Source organism: Epinephelus lanceolatus, chromosome 20, assembly GCF_041903045.1.
Source record: "Epinephelus lanceolatus isolate andai-2023 chromosome 20, ASM4190304v1, whole genome shotgun sequence".
Taxonomy (NCBI): domain Eukaryota; kingdom Metazoa; phylum Chordata; class Actinopteri; order Perciformes; family Serranidae; genus Epinephelus; species Epinephelus lanceolatus.
The window spans coordinates 12,334,848-12,354,094 of NC_135753.1; the positions used below are offsets into that span (position 1 = coordinate 12,334,848).

A 19,247-nucleotide genomic window follows, 5' to 3' on the forward strand; every position below is an offset into this window, starting at 1 on the left:
ATCTGAGATTTTTTGGATGAATTGAAGTCATAGGTGATTATGTTAAACAACTGCAAAACTATACCAAAACATCTGTCACAAAACTCAAGCATGGAGGAGTAGCGTGCTTGTGCTGTTTAAGTGGAAGTGATTTAGAGGGGGACTACGGCCATTTTCAAATGTATACCTGTTATTTCTGGGGTCTAATACAGTCAAAAACAACTCTCTCCCAAATCCAAAAAGTAGAGTGCTAAAACTTAAATTTGTGATGTCAGAGATATAAAGTCTGGAGCTGCTCCATAGATAGTGAATTGGGAAATATGATATAGATGACACCGAGAGCACCCAGGGACATGTTGTGAGTGTATGGGTACATTTTCTGTTTTGGTACAGTAGAATAAAGCTCATTTGGGGAATAAAAAAAGATAAACATTTTGTGGGTCCAGAAAATCAGGCTCCCATTCATCCATCTATGGAGCAGCTCCAGACTTTATACTTGATACAACACAAGTTTGAGTTTCTCTGGTTTCTGGGTTAGAGAAAGAGTAGTTCATGTTCACAAATATTGTAAACTTTCTTAGACAATGGAAATAACATATTGAACTTCTTAACCCTTTAAAAGCTGAGCAAATTGGCTTGATTTCTTTTAAAATCATGGGAAGAAGGCAATAAGCAATGAAAGACCCAAAAATTTAGCTAGAAATTCGTGAAAAGAAAAGAAAAAATAAAGACAAGAAAATCAGTAATAAAAAAAAGTTAAAAACAAACAAGGAAATGAGAGTGCTTAAAAATTGTAATAATGTTGAAACATAATTTTAAAATGTAAAAAAAAAAATATTATTATAAATATACTTTCTCCTAGCTTTTTTCCCCTATTTTTTTTTAAATAATTATCTAAATCTTTTTTTCCCTTGCAATTTGTAGGACAAGGCTCATTGCCTATTTACCCATGTTTTTGAAAGAAATTGCACCAAAAGGTTCAAAGGGTTAAATTGTTGCAAAAGCAGCACAAGAAGATTGACTCCAGGTTTTAAAGGTTTGATTTAGGCAATGTTCTCCTTGAAATAGCAACATTTAAGCAAAAATGCATGTGTTTGGGAAATACTAAGCATACAACTGAATAAATGAGACTTTGGTTATACAGCACAAAGTATGTGAGAGTTTGTAAACAGATGTTTTAATGTAATTTAGCTGTTGTTTAACCTGGACCCCATTCACTTCAATACAAAAATAATTTTCTACATTTTTGGATTCTTTGTTCACTGTGGAGGTGTGCAAGTAAAACAATGTTTTCTACATGTATTCAACTTAACACAGGGTGACTAACAAATCTACAAAACATGATTTGAGGGGTGAAGTTTTCCTTTAAGCAGCTCCTTGTCTCATGGGAGTAGCCAGTTTGGGCATGGGGAGCTCAGCTGGATTCCAGCTCAGGGGGTCTGTAACTAAAGTTAAGGCTAAAGACCTGTCTTAATTCTGTGCTTGACCCATGTACCCTATTTTTAGGTGCTGTTTTTAGTGTGCTATTTTTCGTGTTATACTTATCCTTTATTCTTTTAACCTTTCTCCTTTGTAGAGCACTTTGTAACCTTAGTTTCAAAAGGTGCTACATAAATAAAATTGTACTAAACTACCTACTGAAAGGTCACTTATTTGAAACATGACAGGGAAAAAGGTTTCTTTTAATAGATATATATCCTTCAGCAGGGCAGTGAACCCCACCCTGCTCCCTCATTCAATCTGATCCTGAATTAGCTGAATGTATGACTGTAGTCTTGGTGGGACACTACACAGCAGAAGGCAGCAGGTGCTGATGGGATGACAGAGAAGACGAGGATGGGAGTGCTGGAAACAGAACAGAAGGCGTTGAGACTGTAGGGCGAGCAATTAAGGTATTTAACTGACACTTTTATCCAGAGACACTTTCAATGAGTGTAATGAACCCAAGATCTCAACCATTACAAGCAGGCATTAATCAATGATGCAATGACATGATAACAGAAAAATATGCCACAATAAATGAGGGCTTTTGTAAGAAAATGAGATAAAAAAGCGCTTTCAGAAAATAATTTGACATGCTGATGTTACCCTTTAACAAAACAGTCATGTGTAACAGAGCAGTGCTGCATAAGGAGGGAGGAGCAGCTGAGGAGAAAAGGGTGGATGAAGTTTTGAAGTGGCACCAGAGCAAGGTTGTGGAGGCCCTGTAGGGAGGCTGAGTCAGTGGATGAGCTTTTCATCCCAGTGGGCCCTAGTTCTCATCCACACAGCATGTTGTAAATGTCACCTCCACCAGACTCTCATTAAGGCCACACAGCTGGATAGATGCCAACACTTGGATTGACATTAAAAAAGAAGAAGAAGTCGGCAGGATTCCAGTGCTACACAGATACAGTATATGTGTTATATCAGCTGAAAACTGCATCGGTGAAACAATGGAAGAAGGGTTTTACTATCACACCCTTGCCCTGCAATAATCACTGCTCAGCCCGGTATTCAAAACTCTTTCTATCTGACAAAGCTCTTCTTCTATCCCCCGCCAGGCTCGCAGGTTGATGAACTATACATCACTGTTTGTATTGATTTCAGATCATGTCGGAGTTCTCTGCACCAACGAACACAAAGACAGGACCACCGGTCAATAAATCAACCTCATGTTATATTCATGTACACCTCAACCTGAGTTTTACCTCCTGCAACGAACTGTGCGGCACCAGAGTTTGCAACACAAGCTAGCATGCAATAGCTGTGACATAGACGTTTGGGTAGAGAGCACTTTAAACATAACAGGGCAGAAATATATATGTAGAGACATAGCACTTTGGTGGAGGTTACTGTTTGGAAAAAATACTAACAAATAACCTCACATGACTTGAGGATTACTATTCAATTAAAATTATTCACTCTGCAATATTCTGTGAAGTTATTAACATTTTATGTGCCTTTATTTTGACTATTATAGATTAATACAGTGCCACTCGACTACACACCACAGACTGAGTGTACCGGGTGGCAAGCTGACCATTTTTTGCCAGAGGGAGATCCCTACACCCCAAATGACCTCAAATCCTAACAACACCTCTGCGTATACCTGACCTGTGCTGCGCTGCTGCAGCTGGATTTGCCTAATTTCTTCATTTCTTTTTAAAATGGCCCCTAGCCTTCTGCCATTTGGCAAAAGTGGCCCTCGGGCAAGGCAAATTAAGTATCCCTGCATTCATGAGCCTACATTTTCGGAAGACAGTTGTCCATATTAACTTTCTAACATGTTTATATCGCTCTACCTGCAGAACAATAATCACAACAAGTTCTGCCTCATTACCGTGACAACTCACTACTCCTCTGACCGAAGATTAAGAGGCCGAAAAGACCACAACATGTTGCTCAAGCTTAAACTTTTCAACCTCAAAAATAACAGCTACAAATACCAGGCAGTTGCCAGTTTTTACATGGTGAAAAGCTTATTTTTATGATGCTAGACAGCTAGCTTGTTAATGTTAATCACACAGCTTATGCTACTGTTTATTACCAAGTACTGATGTTTTTATTAGTAGTTACAGAATACTGTTACTTCTACCTTACAGATGATAAAAATAAGGCCAACAATTTTATACATAGGACTCTGAGAAAATTCAGGTTTCAGGCCAGCTGATGAACATCTTACTGCTCTGATGCTAACTCCACCATGCCTCTAACTGGGTACGGACAAAATAAAATTGTGACAGGATTGTAACATCATTAATTAAGAGCACATTTAAAGGGATAGTTCACCCCAAAATTAAAATAACATATTCTTCCTCTTACCTGTAGTGCTATTTATCAGTCTGGATTGTTTTGGTGTGAGTTGTTGAATGTTGGAGATATCAGTCACAGAGACGTCTGCCTTCTCTCCAGTGTAATGGAACTAGATGACACTCGGCTTGTGGTGCTCAAATCACCGAAATAAAACATTTGAAAAACTCAACGGCAATGTCTCTTTACAGAAATCATTACCTGGTTACTCAAGATAATCCACAGACCTTGTCATGAGCAGTTTCATGTAGGAACTATTTTCTTTCTACCAAACTACACCCTCGAACCGTGTCACTGTGCAGAAGGACCCATGCATCTACTGCTGCTATACTAGCATCACTGAGCTTGCCAACTTCACAGCTGAGCAGAGGAAGATGCCATCAATGTTTACAACTGGATTCTGGATTGTTACGATGATGCCCTGGTACTGCCTCGCTGCCAGTGGATGGGGAGACACTCCCCCTGACTTTATTATTATTCATTATTATTTAATTATTGGTATTGCTGGTAACAGGGTAAAGGTAGGATTGCTTTTAATACACTCCCTTACCCTTTATTATTAGGCACACAGACACAAACACACTCCCACACGACAGCCAACACAACCTTGTCCCCTTATCCCCTGACCACAATTAATTAACTGACCTGTATTCACTGTTTTTGTGGTTTTGTTGGTGTTTTGTATTGTCTTGCAAAGAAAAGTGCACATCTTGTGCTGTCATGAGCATGGGCCTCTCCTCCATCAGAAGGTGCATGCTCTCGTCTGTGCAGTGATACAGCTGGTAGTGCAGTAGAAAGAAAATAGTCCCTGCATAAACTGCTCACAACAAGGTCTGTGGATTATCTCGAGTAACTGGGACATAATTTCTGGAATTTGACATTGCTGTTAAATATTTTCAAGTGCATGTTTCGGCATTTTGAGCACCACAACCCGAGTGCCATCTAGTCTCATTATAGTGGAGAAGAGGCAGACATCTCTTCAGCCAATATCTCCAACACTCTGCAACTTGTACCAAAACAATCTAAAGTGACAAATAGCACTAGAGAGAAGAGAAAAAATATGTAGTTTTGATTTCGGGTTGAACTGTCCCTTTAATGTCCCTGTCCTGTACAGCAGTTTTGCCATCTAGGATGCGAACCTCCTTATCTCTGTCTCCAGATAGAACCTTAAAATTATAAAGTCACAATGGACAGTAAACATAACAACTGTTGGCACAGAAGAAGCAAATGTATTCACAAGAAGGCGTATTTAATATGTCTGGAGTAAACAGGCAAATAAAAGGAGGCTCATAAAGGCAGCTGTGCTGAGTGAATGTTTCAGCACCATGGAAAGCGACAGCAGCGGGTAGACCCACAGAGGCAGTGTTTCAGCACCGCGGACAGCGCCGCGTCTGTACCTGAGCATCTGGCAACGCGTCAGGCTCAGCCAGGTGCTCTGGATGGCTAAACATGGATTAGAACAGCGCAATTATAAAGAGCGAAGGTGACCCTGGTGGAATTTATGAAAATCCTCCCCACAAACACATCATCTGGGGTAAACAAACACAGAATGGGAGTCACACTGTGCAGTTTACAGCACCAAAAACATCGGGTTTTCTGCTGACAGTAAACACACACTGAGCATGTTTGGAGACAATAAAAACAACCAAAGGGGAGGTAATGATATTCCACATGCTGGGGGGTTTTCAATGCCATGACTCAAGCAGTAATCCCACTCATTTTAAAGCAGGCTTGGATTAAAACAGCATCGTGACACAGGTAAAGTAGCACATGATCACTGTCTAACAATAGCATGTGGTGTTAAAAGCCTGACGTGCCATTTGTAGGATTTATGTAGTGTCCAGACAGCGCCAATGAGCGGATATTGCTTTGTAAGAGACGTAGCTGACGCGTCATTTACTGACAGACAAGCCAACCAATTGATGCCATGACGCACAAGTTTGACAACTTCGCCTTTGGAAGATGGAGTTGTGATTAACAGCAGAAGGATAATAAGTATACCCATCAATATATCATGCTATGTCAGAGTCCATTACTGTGTGGAAGTATTTGAAATTGGACCTAAGGTGTAATCGGACAAGCAAAGGTGAAGTTTCTTACATCCTCGTCCTCGCAGCGTTGCCGGTACTGGAGCCGGGGTCGCTGGCTCTCCGCCGCCCTCTCCCCCTCGACACCTTGCCCGAGGAGATGGCTCGCCTCTGGAGGGTTGGGGAAGGATTTGTTTGTGTTGATCTTGCCGGTGAATCTCTGATAGAGTGACGCCATGTCGACTATTTGTCAAATACAAGAAAAGAACTTGAGTTTGCTCTCAATCATGCAAGAAAAAAAAAGTTAGTGGAGGTCAATGAGGAATGGCTGGGGTAATTCGATTAGATGCTCTTGTGCAGTTAGACAAAAGAAAAATCACTCCAAGACGTGATCAGGATTCACAGCACGTATTTTCAGCCTCAGCGGTCGGGTCTCTGCGATGCTGCAGCGACGCGGTTTCCACACTTTCCCCCCAACTTGATGCGAAACGGATGCAAAAAGGTTACAGGAGACTGAGTCAAGCTGTCATGATCCGGACCCGAAAGACAGAGAAACCAGCCTCAGCGATATCCAGACTCCCCTCTTTCCCTCCCTCGTGGTGGAAAAGAAAGTGACCGCTGATAAACGTTCAGGGACTAATAGGTCTTTGCCTTACAAGTGAGACACAGAGACCTGCCGGTGCAGCCAACAGCTGCGGACGACACAACGCAATATTAACACATCAGATATCAAAGGTTTGCGGTCGAAACTTATCATGACTTTGCAGATAGAGTGGGCTCAAGTGTCTCTATTAGTTTCTTATCTTTGCCTCCATTTGGGTCTGGAGGGGAGTCATGCAGAGAGCGAGAGTGCCCCCATGTGGAGAAAGGCACAAAGGAAGATGACAGGAATGGCACATATTCAGACCATAGAATAGGATCAGTGTCTGACATCACTCTGTAACTTTGTCTACAGTTTCAACCTTCAGTTTTCACGTTAACTGATACTCAAAACATAATCGGTTGCCTTTCTTCCACTAATTTTATTAATACAGCAATTTACTGGTGGGAATTTAGTAATGCATCACTATACTATCCAGATACGTTCAAATAAACTGATGTGAATTAAAATTAAGATGCAAACTTATATTTTAAACATGGATCTATTTAGTGCACAGCATGTGAGTACAGCCATAGGTGCAAACTTCGAGGGGACAGAAGCCACGCCCCCCTCTATATTTAGAGTAGGTGCCTTTGTCATCCACAATAAAAACATCGACTTTGTCAAAACTAAAGTTCTCTGCTACTTTACTGACATTTACACCACAAACTGATTCAGAAAAGTTACAAATCACTGCATAAAAATTCACCAAAATGCAGGAAATGAAGTGTTTGACGCTCAAATTTTTAGGCTGCACGGTGATACAGGGGTCCCCGGGGTGGGGGAGCCCCTCTGTGCGGAGTTTGAATGTTCTCCCTGTGTCTGGGTGGGTTTTCTCCAGGTGCTCCGGCTTCCCCCCCAGTCCAAAGACATGCAGGTTAATTGGTGACTCTAAATTGTCTGTAGGTGTGAATGTGAGCGTGAATGGTTGTCTGTCTCTATGTGTCAGCCCTGTGATAGTCTGGTGACCTGTCCAGGGTGTACCCCATCTCTCACCCAGTGTCAGCTGGGATAGGCTCCAGCCCCCCCTGTAACCCCTAACAGGATAAATGGTTATGCAAAATGAATGAATGAATGAATGGTCAAAATTTGCTGGCAGAGGACTCCAAAACCACCTGTTTAAAGTGTTCCTAGAAATGCTGAAAAGAATCCTATGCCCTTGAATACAGCTGCAATTTATGATTATTTTCATTATCAGTACATCGAAATAATGCCCTATACAACTTCCCAAATTGTTTGTGTTGTCGGACCAACAGTCCAAATGTAAAAATGTTCAGTTTACTATCAAATATGACAAAGAAAAGCAACAAATCTTCACTCCTGAGAGGCTTTAACCACTGAATATGTGGCAGGTTTGCTTGAAAAATGACTAAAATGACTCAATTATTGGGTGCCTAGTAGCACAGTGAGTAGAGCGGGTCCTTGCCACAGTGGCCACGGGTTCAGTTCCAGCCTCCAGCCTGTTGCTGCATGTCATCCCCTGTCTCTCCCCCCCTCATGCTTTCATTCTGCCCTGTCAAATGAAGCCAAGTGCCAGGAAAGGAATCTTAAAAAGTAAGTGGAAATGAGTAATGAAAAGCCACAGTTACATTAAAGTTACCAGACATAGCAAAAACAATTTTTATAGCAAGGAACAAAGATGGTGGAGGAACTGATAACTCGTTCAAAAGAGAGAAAGGAAACAATAAAACTGCTGCTGTGTGTCACCGGCTGGCCTGATTCCACACTATTCAGCTGTATTTGTAATCCCATCACAGTAAGATTCATTTTCTAAACAACAGAATCTGTAATCTGATTTGATTCAGCGCGGCCTCACAGGATACAGAACACCTCCCTCTGTGGACTTAACAAGCCGAGCATGCCGGGAGTTAAAAAACACAGAATCCAGTCATCGCAGCCCACAGGAAACAGGCACAACCACATCGGGGACTCTTAAAGCCTCATGAAATGCAAACACCCTCCTCGTATGTATTCACAGCCGACTTATCTGCAGCCAAACAATCACATCTGTTGAGATTTACCTTTCAATTAAGATGACTTCCTAAAGATTAAAACACACCCTGCCACTGGATTATATAGCCACTTACAGACTATACAGACTCCAGCTCTGCCGTGATTCTGCAAAACATTTTTACCATTGATTTCCAAGACAGGTTTCATAAAAGGAAAAAATGCTGCCGTGTGTTTCTGCACATCAAATCCATCTCAGACTCTGGCAAATGCAATTCAACTTTCAGGCACTGTAGTGATGTGATTAAGAAGGAAAAAAGGCTGGGTCGCAAGATTTGTCAAACTGCAGGAAGTCCTGAGGGTACCAGTGCTGCTGGCTTTATTTTAAGGTGGACTGAATATGTGGCATGGCTTTAAACTGATTAATAAAAACAATGGTAACATGCTTACTGGGCCTGCAGTGTGCTCTGTCTTCTCCTTCCTGCCATGTATTAGATTACCCACTCATATCAACTGAGATCATAGAAAGTACTAAATAGAATTATTTCTCCCCTATGAAGAGTTAACTGCAGCAGGCTGTGGCACTCGGAGAGCAGATCGGCCCTGCTGCTGGGCAGCAGAGGGAAGAGCTGCGTGGTTTAATCCCTGCCAGAGTCTTCCGTTTGGGAAGGACTGCCTGATGTCAGCTGAGCGGGACATCACAAACTTCCAGAGGACGAAGGAAGTGAAAGAAGACATTGAGAGAAATCACTCTTACATACAGTGCTACCTTATCACAAAACAGAACAAAGAGAGGATTTAGAATAGCTTCAGCTGCATTTTGTGTGTCCCATAATTCACATTGAGTTGTCGTGTGATGATGCGTGAATGCCACTTTCAATGGTGAGCCACTGTGGGGGATTCCTGGAGATAAGTGACAGGAAATTGTCTCAGTAATCTGCTTAATTTCCCATTTTGTGTACTAATGAAATTTTAAGCCCTAAAGGTAAAACCCAAAGACATGAACTACAACTGTAACATGCTCAGATATTAAATACAGTTAAATTAGGAGTGGACAAACACTGCCATCTAGTGGGCAAATGCAGCTCCATTTGTGTTTATTTACTTCTAAACAAACAGCTCACTGTGCTGCTCAACAAAAAAAAAGTGTTGCAAATGTCATGCACAAACTGTAAGCACACTCAGGAGTTCCCATCTGCCGACGCATCTCCTTCTGTCACCCGTCGACCATGGTTTATGAGTCATTTCATGCCGCTGTGCAAGGAGCTGTACTTATCAAGACGCATGTCTCTCCCTGGACGGGATCTACTCTGGAGGGCTGCAGTCTCTAAATCCTTTCCTCCATCACAAAGTGAAGGTAGTGTGGAAAGAGCTGCCTCAGTGAGGAGGCAGAGGGAGTTGTCGGGTCAGTGTCCACGGTATTTCCAGAAGCTGTGTCACTGCCAGCGCATTTTCAGCCGCGGGATTGCCAGATGGCAATTAATGCGGCCGAGGGGAAGCGGTCAATCATTCTGACAAGCTTTAAGTAATAAGGATTAAACAAGAGGGTCGATATCTTTGATGTTGGATGGTGTACGAAAAATGTTTACAATGTAATGAGATCAAGATTTAAAGGGTCATTTCACCCAAATTAATAGGAAACGATGTATTTTCTTCCCTTAGCAAAAAGTTTGTTCATAGTTTCTCCCTTTAATTTCAACTTATGTAGCTTTAAGCAATCTACACAGTCAGATACTATCATATTCACTATGTATCTACTTATTCCAGCTCTTTGAAGCTATATGAGTGAAATATTTAAACCCAAGATTCCATGTTTCTTATGGCTACACTATTCCACCAAGTCTGAAAATTCGTTATATCTCAACTTTGGGAGCTAGATTGGAATTTAAAGGGGCAGTCTCAACCATTTCAATTCTAGTTGAGTTACTGACACCTGTAGGTACTTCTGGTAACACCACATAAGTGAGTTCTGGGGCCAGCAAGACAAACTATTGTCGCTTTAATAAAGAAGTCTAGCAATAATTGGCCTTTTTCAATCATTCTGTGAGCAGCCATGATCTGATTTTAAACTGCACACGGCATCAGTCTGCGGACAGCAGGGCACAGGGAAAGGAGTTGGTTAGTTGGAGGTGTGCAGCCTGTCGCCTGCAGCTTTTCATCTAACACCTCACTATAGCTGCTCCTTCTTGTTTCATTACTCCCTGCAGTACTTCAAACTGATCCACTGTCAACAAATGCAGAAAATGGCTGTCATCTTGTTTTATAGACGCATTTTGAGTTAACCATAGTAGTAAGTGCTAATCTGAATGACACATTGCATTTCCTGTGACTACTTCATAATAAAACTCAAGTCATGCTATAGTAGTGTAACGCTTTTAATGTGAAGCTTCAGCATTAGGAAGTGTTTAGTATGCGTTATCAGTAACTTAATACAGCACTTTTCTGTGACTGTCTCCTGCGACACCCAGTTCATACAACCCAGTCTCACTCCTGATTTTTCAAATACCCACACTTGCGGCTCATCAGTTAGACACCAACGTACAGTGGCACCTTCTAGCTGTGGTATGAGACACTCAGGGCGGCGGCCTGTATTGAAACTCTAGACAGCTTCCATAGTCCAAAGAAACTTTGCACAAAAAGGCTGGAAGATAACATTATCCTCTCTCTTCTAGTTAGAAGTGGTGAATTTACAGCGCACAAGTACTTAATATAACACAGTCTCTGTTTTTGTTTGATATTTAGAGAAAGAAATATTGTTGCACATTTTTGATATGTCGTGAGCGCCGTTAGCCTTGTTTATTGTATTACATGAATGCTGGCGTCACTCTGAGCATCCTGCTAAGCCCCTTCAAACTTTTAGACTTTATATGGGAAAAAAAAACAACTAAATCCTCAGATATTAATGGCGAAGTCTGATTCGACTGCCATAATTCTGAGCCCTACTAAATAGCAAGAAAGTGTGCATACAGGGGGCAGGATGGGAAGTGGATGCTTCAAACAACTCCGGACTTTCACCCGGGAGCTCACCGTTCATGTCCCGTGTGAAACCAAAAGTCAGTTGAATTGTGTTAATAATGATGTGGTGTGCTAGTATGTGTAGCATGCTATGCTAGTGATGAATGTCATATGATGTAGTCACGTGACATTATATTAGTAACAGACGAACTTGTCTTAAGCCAAACCATGATGGGTGTTTTTTCCTAACCACATGCTAAACCTAAGGAACTGAATAATTTTAACATATGTTGTAATTTTGAAAAAGAGCCAAAACTCTACAATTCCCGTGAAAACAGACGTTTATTTTGAAAAGATACGATGCATGTAACAATCACAGATTTACCCACTTTCCCTGGAAGTCCAAAACTGCTACAAGAGGGGTACCTAGCTGTTCATATTTTGATGTGATGGACCACTGACCGAGCGTTGGTATTTTATGAGTGGGAGTGAGAATGTGTTGGTTCACAATACTTCAAATTCATAAGTATTGCAGTACTTTCATCAGTGGGCCACAGGCTCAATTACCATTGTGTTACCACATTTGGTGATAAACAGTGACTTAACAGAGTGTTTCTTAAATGAAAATCTTTGAGATTATTGCTTTAAAATAAAGTAATGAGGGCATGGCATCCTGATATTTGTCTGTACAGGTACAGGAATAACATGGGGGCTGCTGCTTTCCACGCAGACAGCTTTGGTTTTATTTGTCAAGATTCTCACGTCTCTCAGATTTCTGCCTCCAACCCAATACAATGCAGGTAAATGGAATTGCATCAATGGTGCTCACAGCACTGAAAATGGCATTTAAAAAAAAAAAAAAAAAACATTACTTCAAATAATAGAAAGACATCACAGTAAAAGGTTTTCTGAGGGACTGTTTTTTCAGTAGAAAGTAGTTCAAGAAAAATCTAAATCTCAAAACCTGGACAAATTCAACCAAAACTACCTGCATGGGTAAACAGATTCCTTAACCTGAATTTAAAAACAAGTCAAAAGGGAAGTCATATGGTGTTTTCTCTCTAATTAAATGCACACATATGCTACTTGAGTAACTGAACCACCTGGAAGAGTTGAGAGATAGCAAAGAGAGGGGGAAGTCTGCCAACGATATGTGAGGTAAAAGACATTTTTGACCTTGGAGGAGAAGAAGAATCCCCCTATTGAAGCTGTGTTGGGAGCAGGCGTTCGCAGCAGGAGCAAAGGTTCAGGTGAGAGAGGGAAAAGGAGCGAGAGAGAGCGCGAGAACTCATGAATTTATACTGTGGTGTCACATTTCTCTGCTGCGGTCCATTTCTCAGTGAGAATACTGTCATAAACGTGCACCTTCAATCCCGAGCTTCACAGAGGGAGGATCAATCTGGCCATTACCCGAGATATTTGGGTCTGTTGGACCTCTACTTTATGACAAGAGAACCCAATTTGCAGCTGCAGTCGTTTTACACACCCTTACATCTGTCCCTAAGTATCGCCAAGATGGTGCAGCGGCAATTTAAAATGTGTTAGGGTATAAGTCTGATAGATTTAAAGGCTTCTGACTGCGTAGGACGGGGCTAAGTTTCAGCCTCAGATTAAAAGCCCTTCTGCTTCCTGTATGTGTGTGTGGGTGAGTGTGTGAGTGTTTGTGGCCGCTGGCTAGAGGCTTGTTTTGAATGACAGGGGGAGATTGAAGGTGCTGGAGCCTGACGCTGTTGGACTTAAAATTAAATGGCCAAATTAATAGGTGCTGTCACTTGGCGCTGTGAAACCACCTACCCGCCTCAACACCAATCCGACGACAAACACCCTTTTTTTGATGGACACCTCCATCTGCCCAATGCCACGGCGCCGATCTCTCACGATGACTCAAAGCATTAGGAAGGAGAAACAAATCTCGGAAATGACAAATAGCGAGAGGGAGGGGAAAAGTTTTGACAAATCATATTTTGCTCATTCTGCAGTTTATGATGTGTCTATATCAAGTGTGGAATTCTGCAGCAAAGTGACATGAAGCATGGCAAACTGAGGCCCAATCCTATTTGAAATGGGCGAGATAAAGTCCCCAGGAAATTTAGAGGGACAGAGCGAGCAGGGAGGAGGGCTGAAGGGGAGAAATAGAAAAGAGCCCGGCGTTGTGAGCGGGCGTGAGCTGTAACGGAGGGTGAAACATCGAGCACATATATAAAGTGTAAGAGGCACAAAGGTAATTTGCAGATGCAAGACTGAAAGGAAAGAGAGAGAGAGAAAAAAAAGATGCATTCCAGTTATCTCATGCTTCTCTGTTGACTTGGATCCCATTTACCCAGACGGAGGCCGGCAGAATAATTTCACGTATGGTGAAGATGGTGGTCCAAGTAAGAAAAGTCTGTTTGCTGAGGGTTGATTTGTCATTCTGGCAGCTCAGCAATAACCCAACAAATCCAGTAGCAGGGACTGAAAAGAGCATGTGAAATCCTATGTTGAAAGGACTAGCTACTGTGGGAGGTTGATAAATGTCCTGAGTGTTGAATCTATGCCTGTTTTTTTCCTTTCAAGGAATGCCATGATTCTCGCCATTATGTTAAACAACTAATTCATTAAAACTCCATATTTGTTCTTACCCATTACAACCAGTTTTTCCTTTATGTTTCCTCTTAAGTAGCTTAAAGGATCTTGAAATCATTTTATTCCACATGGTATCATTCAGTATCAGCTTGTTCCATTTCCCCATTGAAGCTATATCATGTTTTCACTGAGTGAAATATTCAAACCCAACACATTTAAGCCGTGCTGACAGCGTAGCTCTAGGAATGGCAATGTCTGTCTGTCTTTTCGTCTATCACTAGGTCCAGACTGAACTATATATTACATATATTTTCTTTTTGGTTCCTAAAATTGTGAAAACTTTGGTGATCATCAGATCCAAATTCCTGTCTGTCAAACCCTTTGGTTTATGGCCTAATACCAAAAGAACAAAAGACATTCCCATCAGCCTCAGCTTTTTTTTCCCTTAAAGGAAAAGGGAGCATGATTTAGGTGAGGTTTACTGGCATCTAGTGGTGATGATTACAGACTGCAACCAGCTGAAACTTTTCCTGGTTAGAATTCCTCCATTGTTCAGGCAGTTTTTAGTGGGGGCTGAATTATCTGTAGGGGGTCTTCTCCTCTCCAAAACAGACATACCTGGAGATTAATCTGTGTTTGGTTTGTCCATTCTGTGCTACCGTAGAAACATGATGGTGCAACAACACGATTTCCATAGACGAGAGATAGATATAAACAGCTTTTCCTAGGGCGACAAAACATGTAACAATTCTTATTTTACGGTGATTACAAACTAAAGAAAACATACTTATTATATTATATTAATTTCTGCCAATACATCCCCCTGAATCCTACACACTGGAGCTTTAAAAATGTTAGCATGCTAACATGCTAAGCTAAGATGGTGAACATGCTAAACATTTCACCTGCCTTTCATCAGCATGCATTGTCACTGTGAGCATGTTAGCATGCTGATGTTAGCATTAGCTCAAAGCACTGCTATGCCCTAAAACAGCCTCACTGACTCTAACATGACTGTGGACTCTTACAGTGAATTCACAAAGAATGGATAGCATCATGAATTACACAGCATTTGAAACCGCCATCTGCCCAGTCTCAAGGTTGGCTTATGATATCACAGCGCAAACACTAGGTGTGGGGTAAAAAAATACAGCATCGTATCACAATATTTTGCCTGGCGATATTGTATCGATACATGTACACCTAGTATTGATCTTTTATTACATACATTATTCATTTTTGCAAATTTTATTAAAACTTTTCGTACCAGAATAATACAATAAATTGCTTCTTTGGTCCACTAGATGGTGCTGATGCACTTTGTCAGGTGTATGCAACATTTCTGACAGGCTGTATGACAGTGTTGGTCAGTCTGTCTGCTTTGCATCACATTTTGCAACAATAAAATAATAATAATTGAAGTCACATGAAAAGATTGAAAACTTTATCTTATGAGGTAAAACTGATGCAAACAAAGTTTTCTTTTGAGGACATAATTTGCAGTTGTGAAAAAAGGTAATAAATCACAATATATCGCAATACTCAGCATATCGCAATATCCCAATAATATGGTAACGTGATAATATCATATCATGGGTCCTCTGGTGATTCCCACCCCTAGAAAACACGCCCATAAAGTTTAGCAGCTCAGTGCAATTTGCCTTTTTTTTGTCTGACTGCAATTACCCATGTGCCAAAGTATAAAATGTTGCCTTTACGCCGAGAACAAAGTCGGCAAAACAATGTAGAGATAAAAGACAACTGAAATTTTCAGTCTGCAAGCTACAGGTGCAGAGGCATTCCTCAAAACTTCAGCCAAAGAATTTAAATGTGACTGAGTCTGGGCGTGACACCCCTTATAATGCACATCAGTTACCACCAACTCTAACAGACGCTAATAATTTACTGTTGCTGATCTTTGTGAAGTGGACTGTTTTTGCCATGAGGCAAATTTACATGGAACAGGGCCAATTTTGAGCCAAACATATGTATATTACCTATTTTAAATACATGCAAACAGCACTGGAGCACCAAGACAGAATTTGCTTGTCAGTGCATTTAGGGGTGCATTTTGCCCCGTTGCAGACACTTTGAAAATTTGTCTTATTTGTGCAAGTTTAGCAGCTACAAATGTCATTCAATCCTTTTGTGAATTTGTCTCATAGTTTCGTCTCAGCATTCAGCTTTCCCATTTTCATCTTATTCCACACAGTATCATATGTGTTCTGTATCAGCTTTCTCTAATTCTTTCCTTAAGCTCTATGATGTTCACTCAGAGATTACATTTTCAACTGCAAGACACATTTTCTATGCATTTATTCAACCCAAAATGAGTCTGACAAAAACCGAAAACTTTGGGATCTCCGCTATTTTAATAGAAGTTTGGTGGGTTTGAACAATGGTTGGCTGCTCCTGAGTCCACCAGTGGGCTGCTGCTTATTAAGAGGTTTTAATACTGTACAAAGTCACTTCCTGAGAAGAGTTACCGGATGAAAAGTGTTGCAAAACAGTAAGAATTCAGACGTCTGGCTTCAGCTCCCTCGCTCATTTTTCTTGTTATGCTGCAGGCACTGCAGACTGCAGCATGACACACACCCTGAGCCCTCTGTTTGTTTGTACCTCCAGATGTCCTCAAATTATAACTGCGAGGTTATAAGGTTAACAGAAGGCAAGGCCAGGGTTAGACGGAATGAAAAAAACTGAGGGAAGAACAAAGATGCTAAGAAGAAAAGTGTCAGAAGGGAGAGAGGGGGCGGGGCGGATGTAAAGTTCAGATACATTTGCCTCACCTGGACTGCTGGCATTTAAACACCACACACGTACAGTACATACACACACGCACCTTGAATTTATGATTGCGAAAAAGCTTTGTTATTACTACAACAACCTGCTGTCATTACCTGATGGGTTTTTAATTTGTTTTACTAGAGGATTCCAGTCACAATTTTGACTCCAGGCCAAGTGAACTGGCCAGAACGCGTTAGCCAGGGCTTCAATTAGCACAAAAAAAATCTATATATTCAATTCCACATTAGTCATTTCTCTACTCAGCTTTTTTTTTTGTTTGGTGTTCTGGCTCGGAAAGTAAAAAGGTTGCGTGAATGACTTAGAAAAAATATATAGAAAACTGTGGATTTAAAGTAATTATCGATTTATTTGAAGAGAACTAGGACTTAAATGCCACAGAGGAGCTGTGCCAGAGACAAATGTCCGCAGAGAAAATCACTTATTCATATTTCAGCCTTTGCTGTGTGTTGCAGTCAATCATCTGTCATTTCAGAAAGAATCAATACTAAATCTCCCTGTTTTTTTGTAATATATCCCCCATTTTTTACAGAACTAATCTGCCACAAAGCACAAAAATATTTCTTCAAGCTGGATGAAACCTGAGTGGAATTTGTAAGGTAAACCAATTCAAGTGTTTTTCCAATAACTTTTGTATCAAAATCATTAAAATACATTCCTGCACTCCACTACGCACTCATCCCCCCATTCCTCACTGAGCATGTAAAGCATCTCTAGTGTTTAAAGTGAGAAATTTCCTTCAGAGATAATAGTTCATGAGCTGGAAACCATTTTAATGTAACAGAATGGTTGGAATTAGACACATTAGCTGGGAAATGAGACATCTTAACAAAAAGTGGTGATGTGTGCGGTTTGCCTGGGGAAATGTGAGGTGAAAGTGGTGGGGCTTTGTATTAAATCTGGGACATCAAACCCCTCAGACAGGCCTGGATGCTGCTACTGGGCTGCAAATCATCTGATCTGCGGGTATCAAAGGGCTGACCCCGGGCTCCGGGACACGAGGGAGGAGAGCACTGGATCCAGTACATCACTGTTAAATTGCACTGGTGGTGACTAGTTGATGAAAGTGTGTGCTGAGACCGGGGGATTCAAACTGAAAGAGGACACAGAGAGAGGGTGGGAGGGTGAGATCTGTCAAGATATGAGGCAGCAAGAAGCCTGAGGGCGAGGATTGATGTTTTTTTTTTTTAACATAAAAAATACAGTCCCTGACACAAAGAGTCAATGAAGCAAAAAACCGCAAAAGAAAAACTGCTCTGCTGATTCTGACGAGTATGATCTACAACTGTAAAATATTATACTGCCCTTTTCTAAACTATTGGTTGCTCATAGTTGACATTAGCATGAAAGCCCCACCCCAGAATATTTGGCATTTTTATTACTTTATTTCATTTTATTTATTTATTTATTTATTTATTTATTTATTTATTTATTTTATTTCATATATTCATTTCCTGACACTATTTGCCAAATATTTTTGGCTAAATAATTTAAAGGCATACATGCAAGATTTTCCCTGTCCTATGTCAAGACTCATACAAAAGTAATCCCTCTCAATCATCATCTGAGCAACCCTCGTGAGCTACCTAGTTAATCTATCTTGTACTTGGCTACAGTAAAGCTGTAATGGGTGCAGACCATTCGTGAGGCGGATGTATTGCAAAACATATCTTTTAACTCATTATACCTGCAGCACACAGCCTAGGGTTGTATGAGTCACTGGCAAAACAAAACTGAGCTTTCCTTTGGGGATTGTGTGAGATTGTTTCTTCAGTTTTTGGACCCAGCACTGCACTGTGGAACTCCAACTTTTTTCACCAAGTTTGTGTAATATGAATAAGTTAAAGGGACAGTCCACCCAAAATGGAAAATACATATTTTTTCTTTGCGCTGTAATACAGTTTGTGGATGTAGTTCTGTAGAAAGACAGTAGTTCCTACACAAAAGTGGTCACACTATTTTTTTTTTCTTGGCATTTTGAGCACTGCAAGCTGAGTGCCTCAAAAGAATCAAAAGAGAGCAGACATCTCTACAGCCGTTATCTCCAACACTCAACAACTCACATCAAAAAAATCTAGACTGATAAATAGCACTACAGGTATGGGGAAAAATATGTACCGTAAAACTTCAATTAATAGCCCGGGCTATTATTGGCTTAGATCACTGAAATTAACAGGCTTATATTTGGGACAGGCCTTTAATTCCTTTCACACAAAACTGTTGCTCAGCAAAGATCCGGAAATACAATCAAACTGTTTTTTTAAACCGGTATGAATATTACTTGTTTAAAAATTAGGCTTCAGATAATATATCAATTACAAATCATTTATTTGATCTACCTCCAACAGACAGCACATCACTCTAGGATTATGGAACCCGGCATACCGACACAACACCACTTGAATACATTTTTCTGAAAAACCCTTTTGATTCTCTTGATCTGAGGACCCTTACAGACTAAAGGAATATGATTAACTTACAAGGTAACTGAGGAATGGACACATAATTTGAGGTAGCCATCAACCTGGTTTTATACA

At 40.8% G+C, this 19,247-nt stretch overlaps 1 protein-coding gene across 4 annotated transcripts in view; it reads right to left on the reverse strand.

Moving 5' to 3' along the window:
• dpp6a (dipeptidyl-peptidase 6a) overlaps positions 1–19,247 on the reverse strand; it is a 350,581-nt gene that overhangs the window by 235,402 nt on the left and 95,932 nt on the right. Inside the window, exon 1 of one of the 4 annotated variants that reach the window (XM_033638752.2) lies at positions 5,872–6,139. The exons of the other annotated variants lie outside the window; for them this stretch is intronic. Within the exon in view, the coding sequence (XP_033494643.1) occupies positions 5,872–6,036 (165 nt within the window). The 5' untranslated portion in view covers positions 6,037–6,139. Of the gene's footprint in view, positions 1–5,871; positions 6,140–19,247 lie in introns of those variants that run through there. 4 annotated transcript variants of the gene reach the window in all.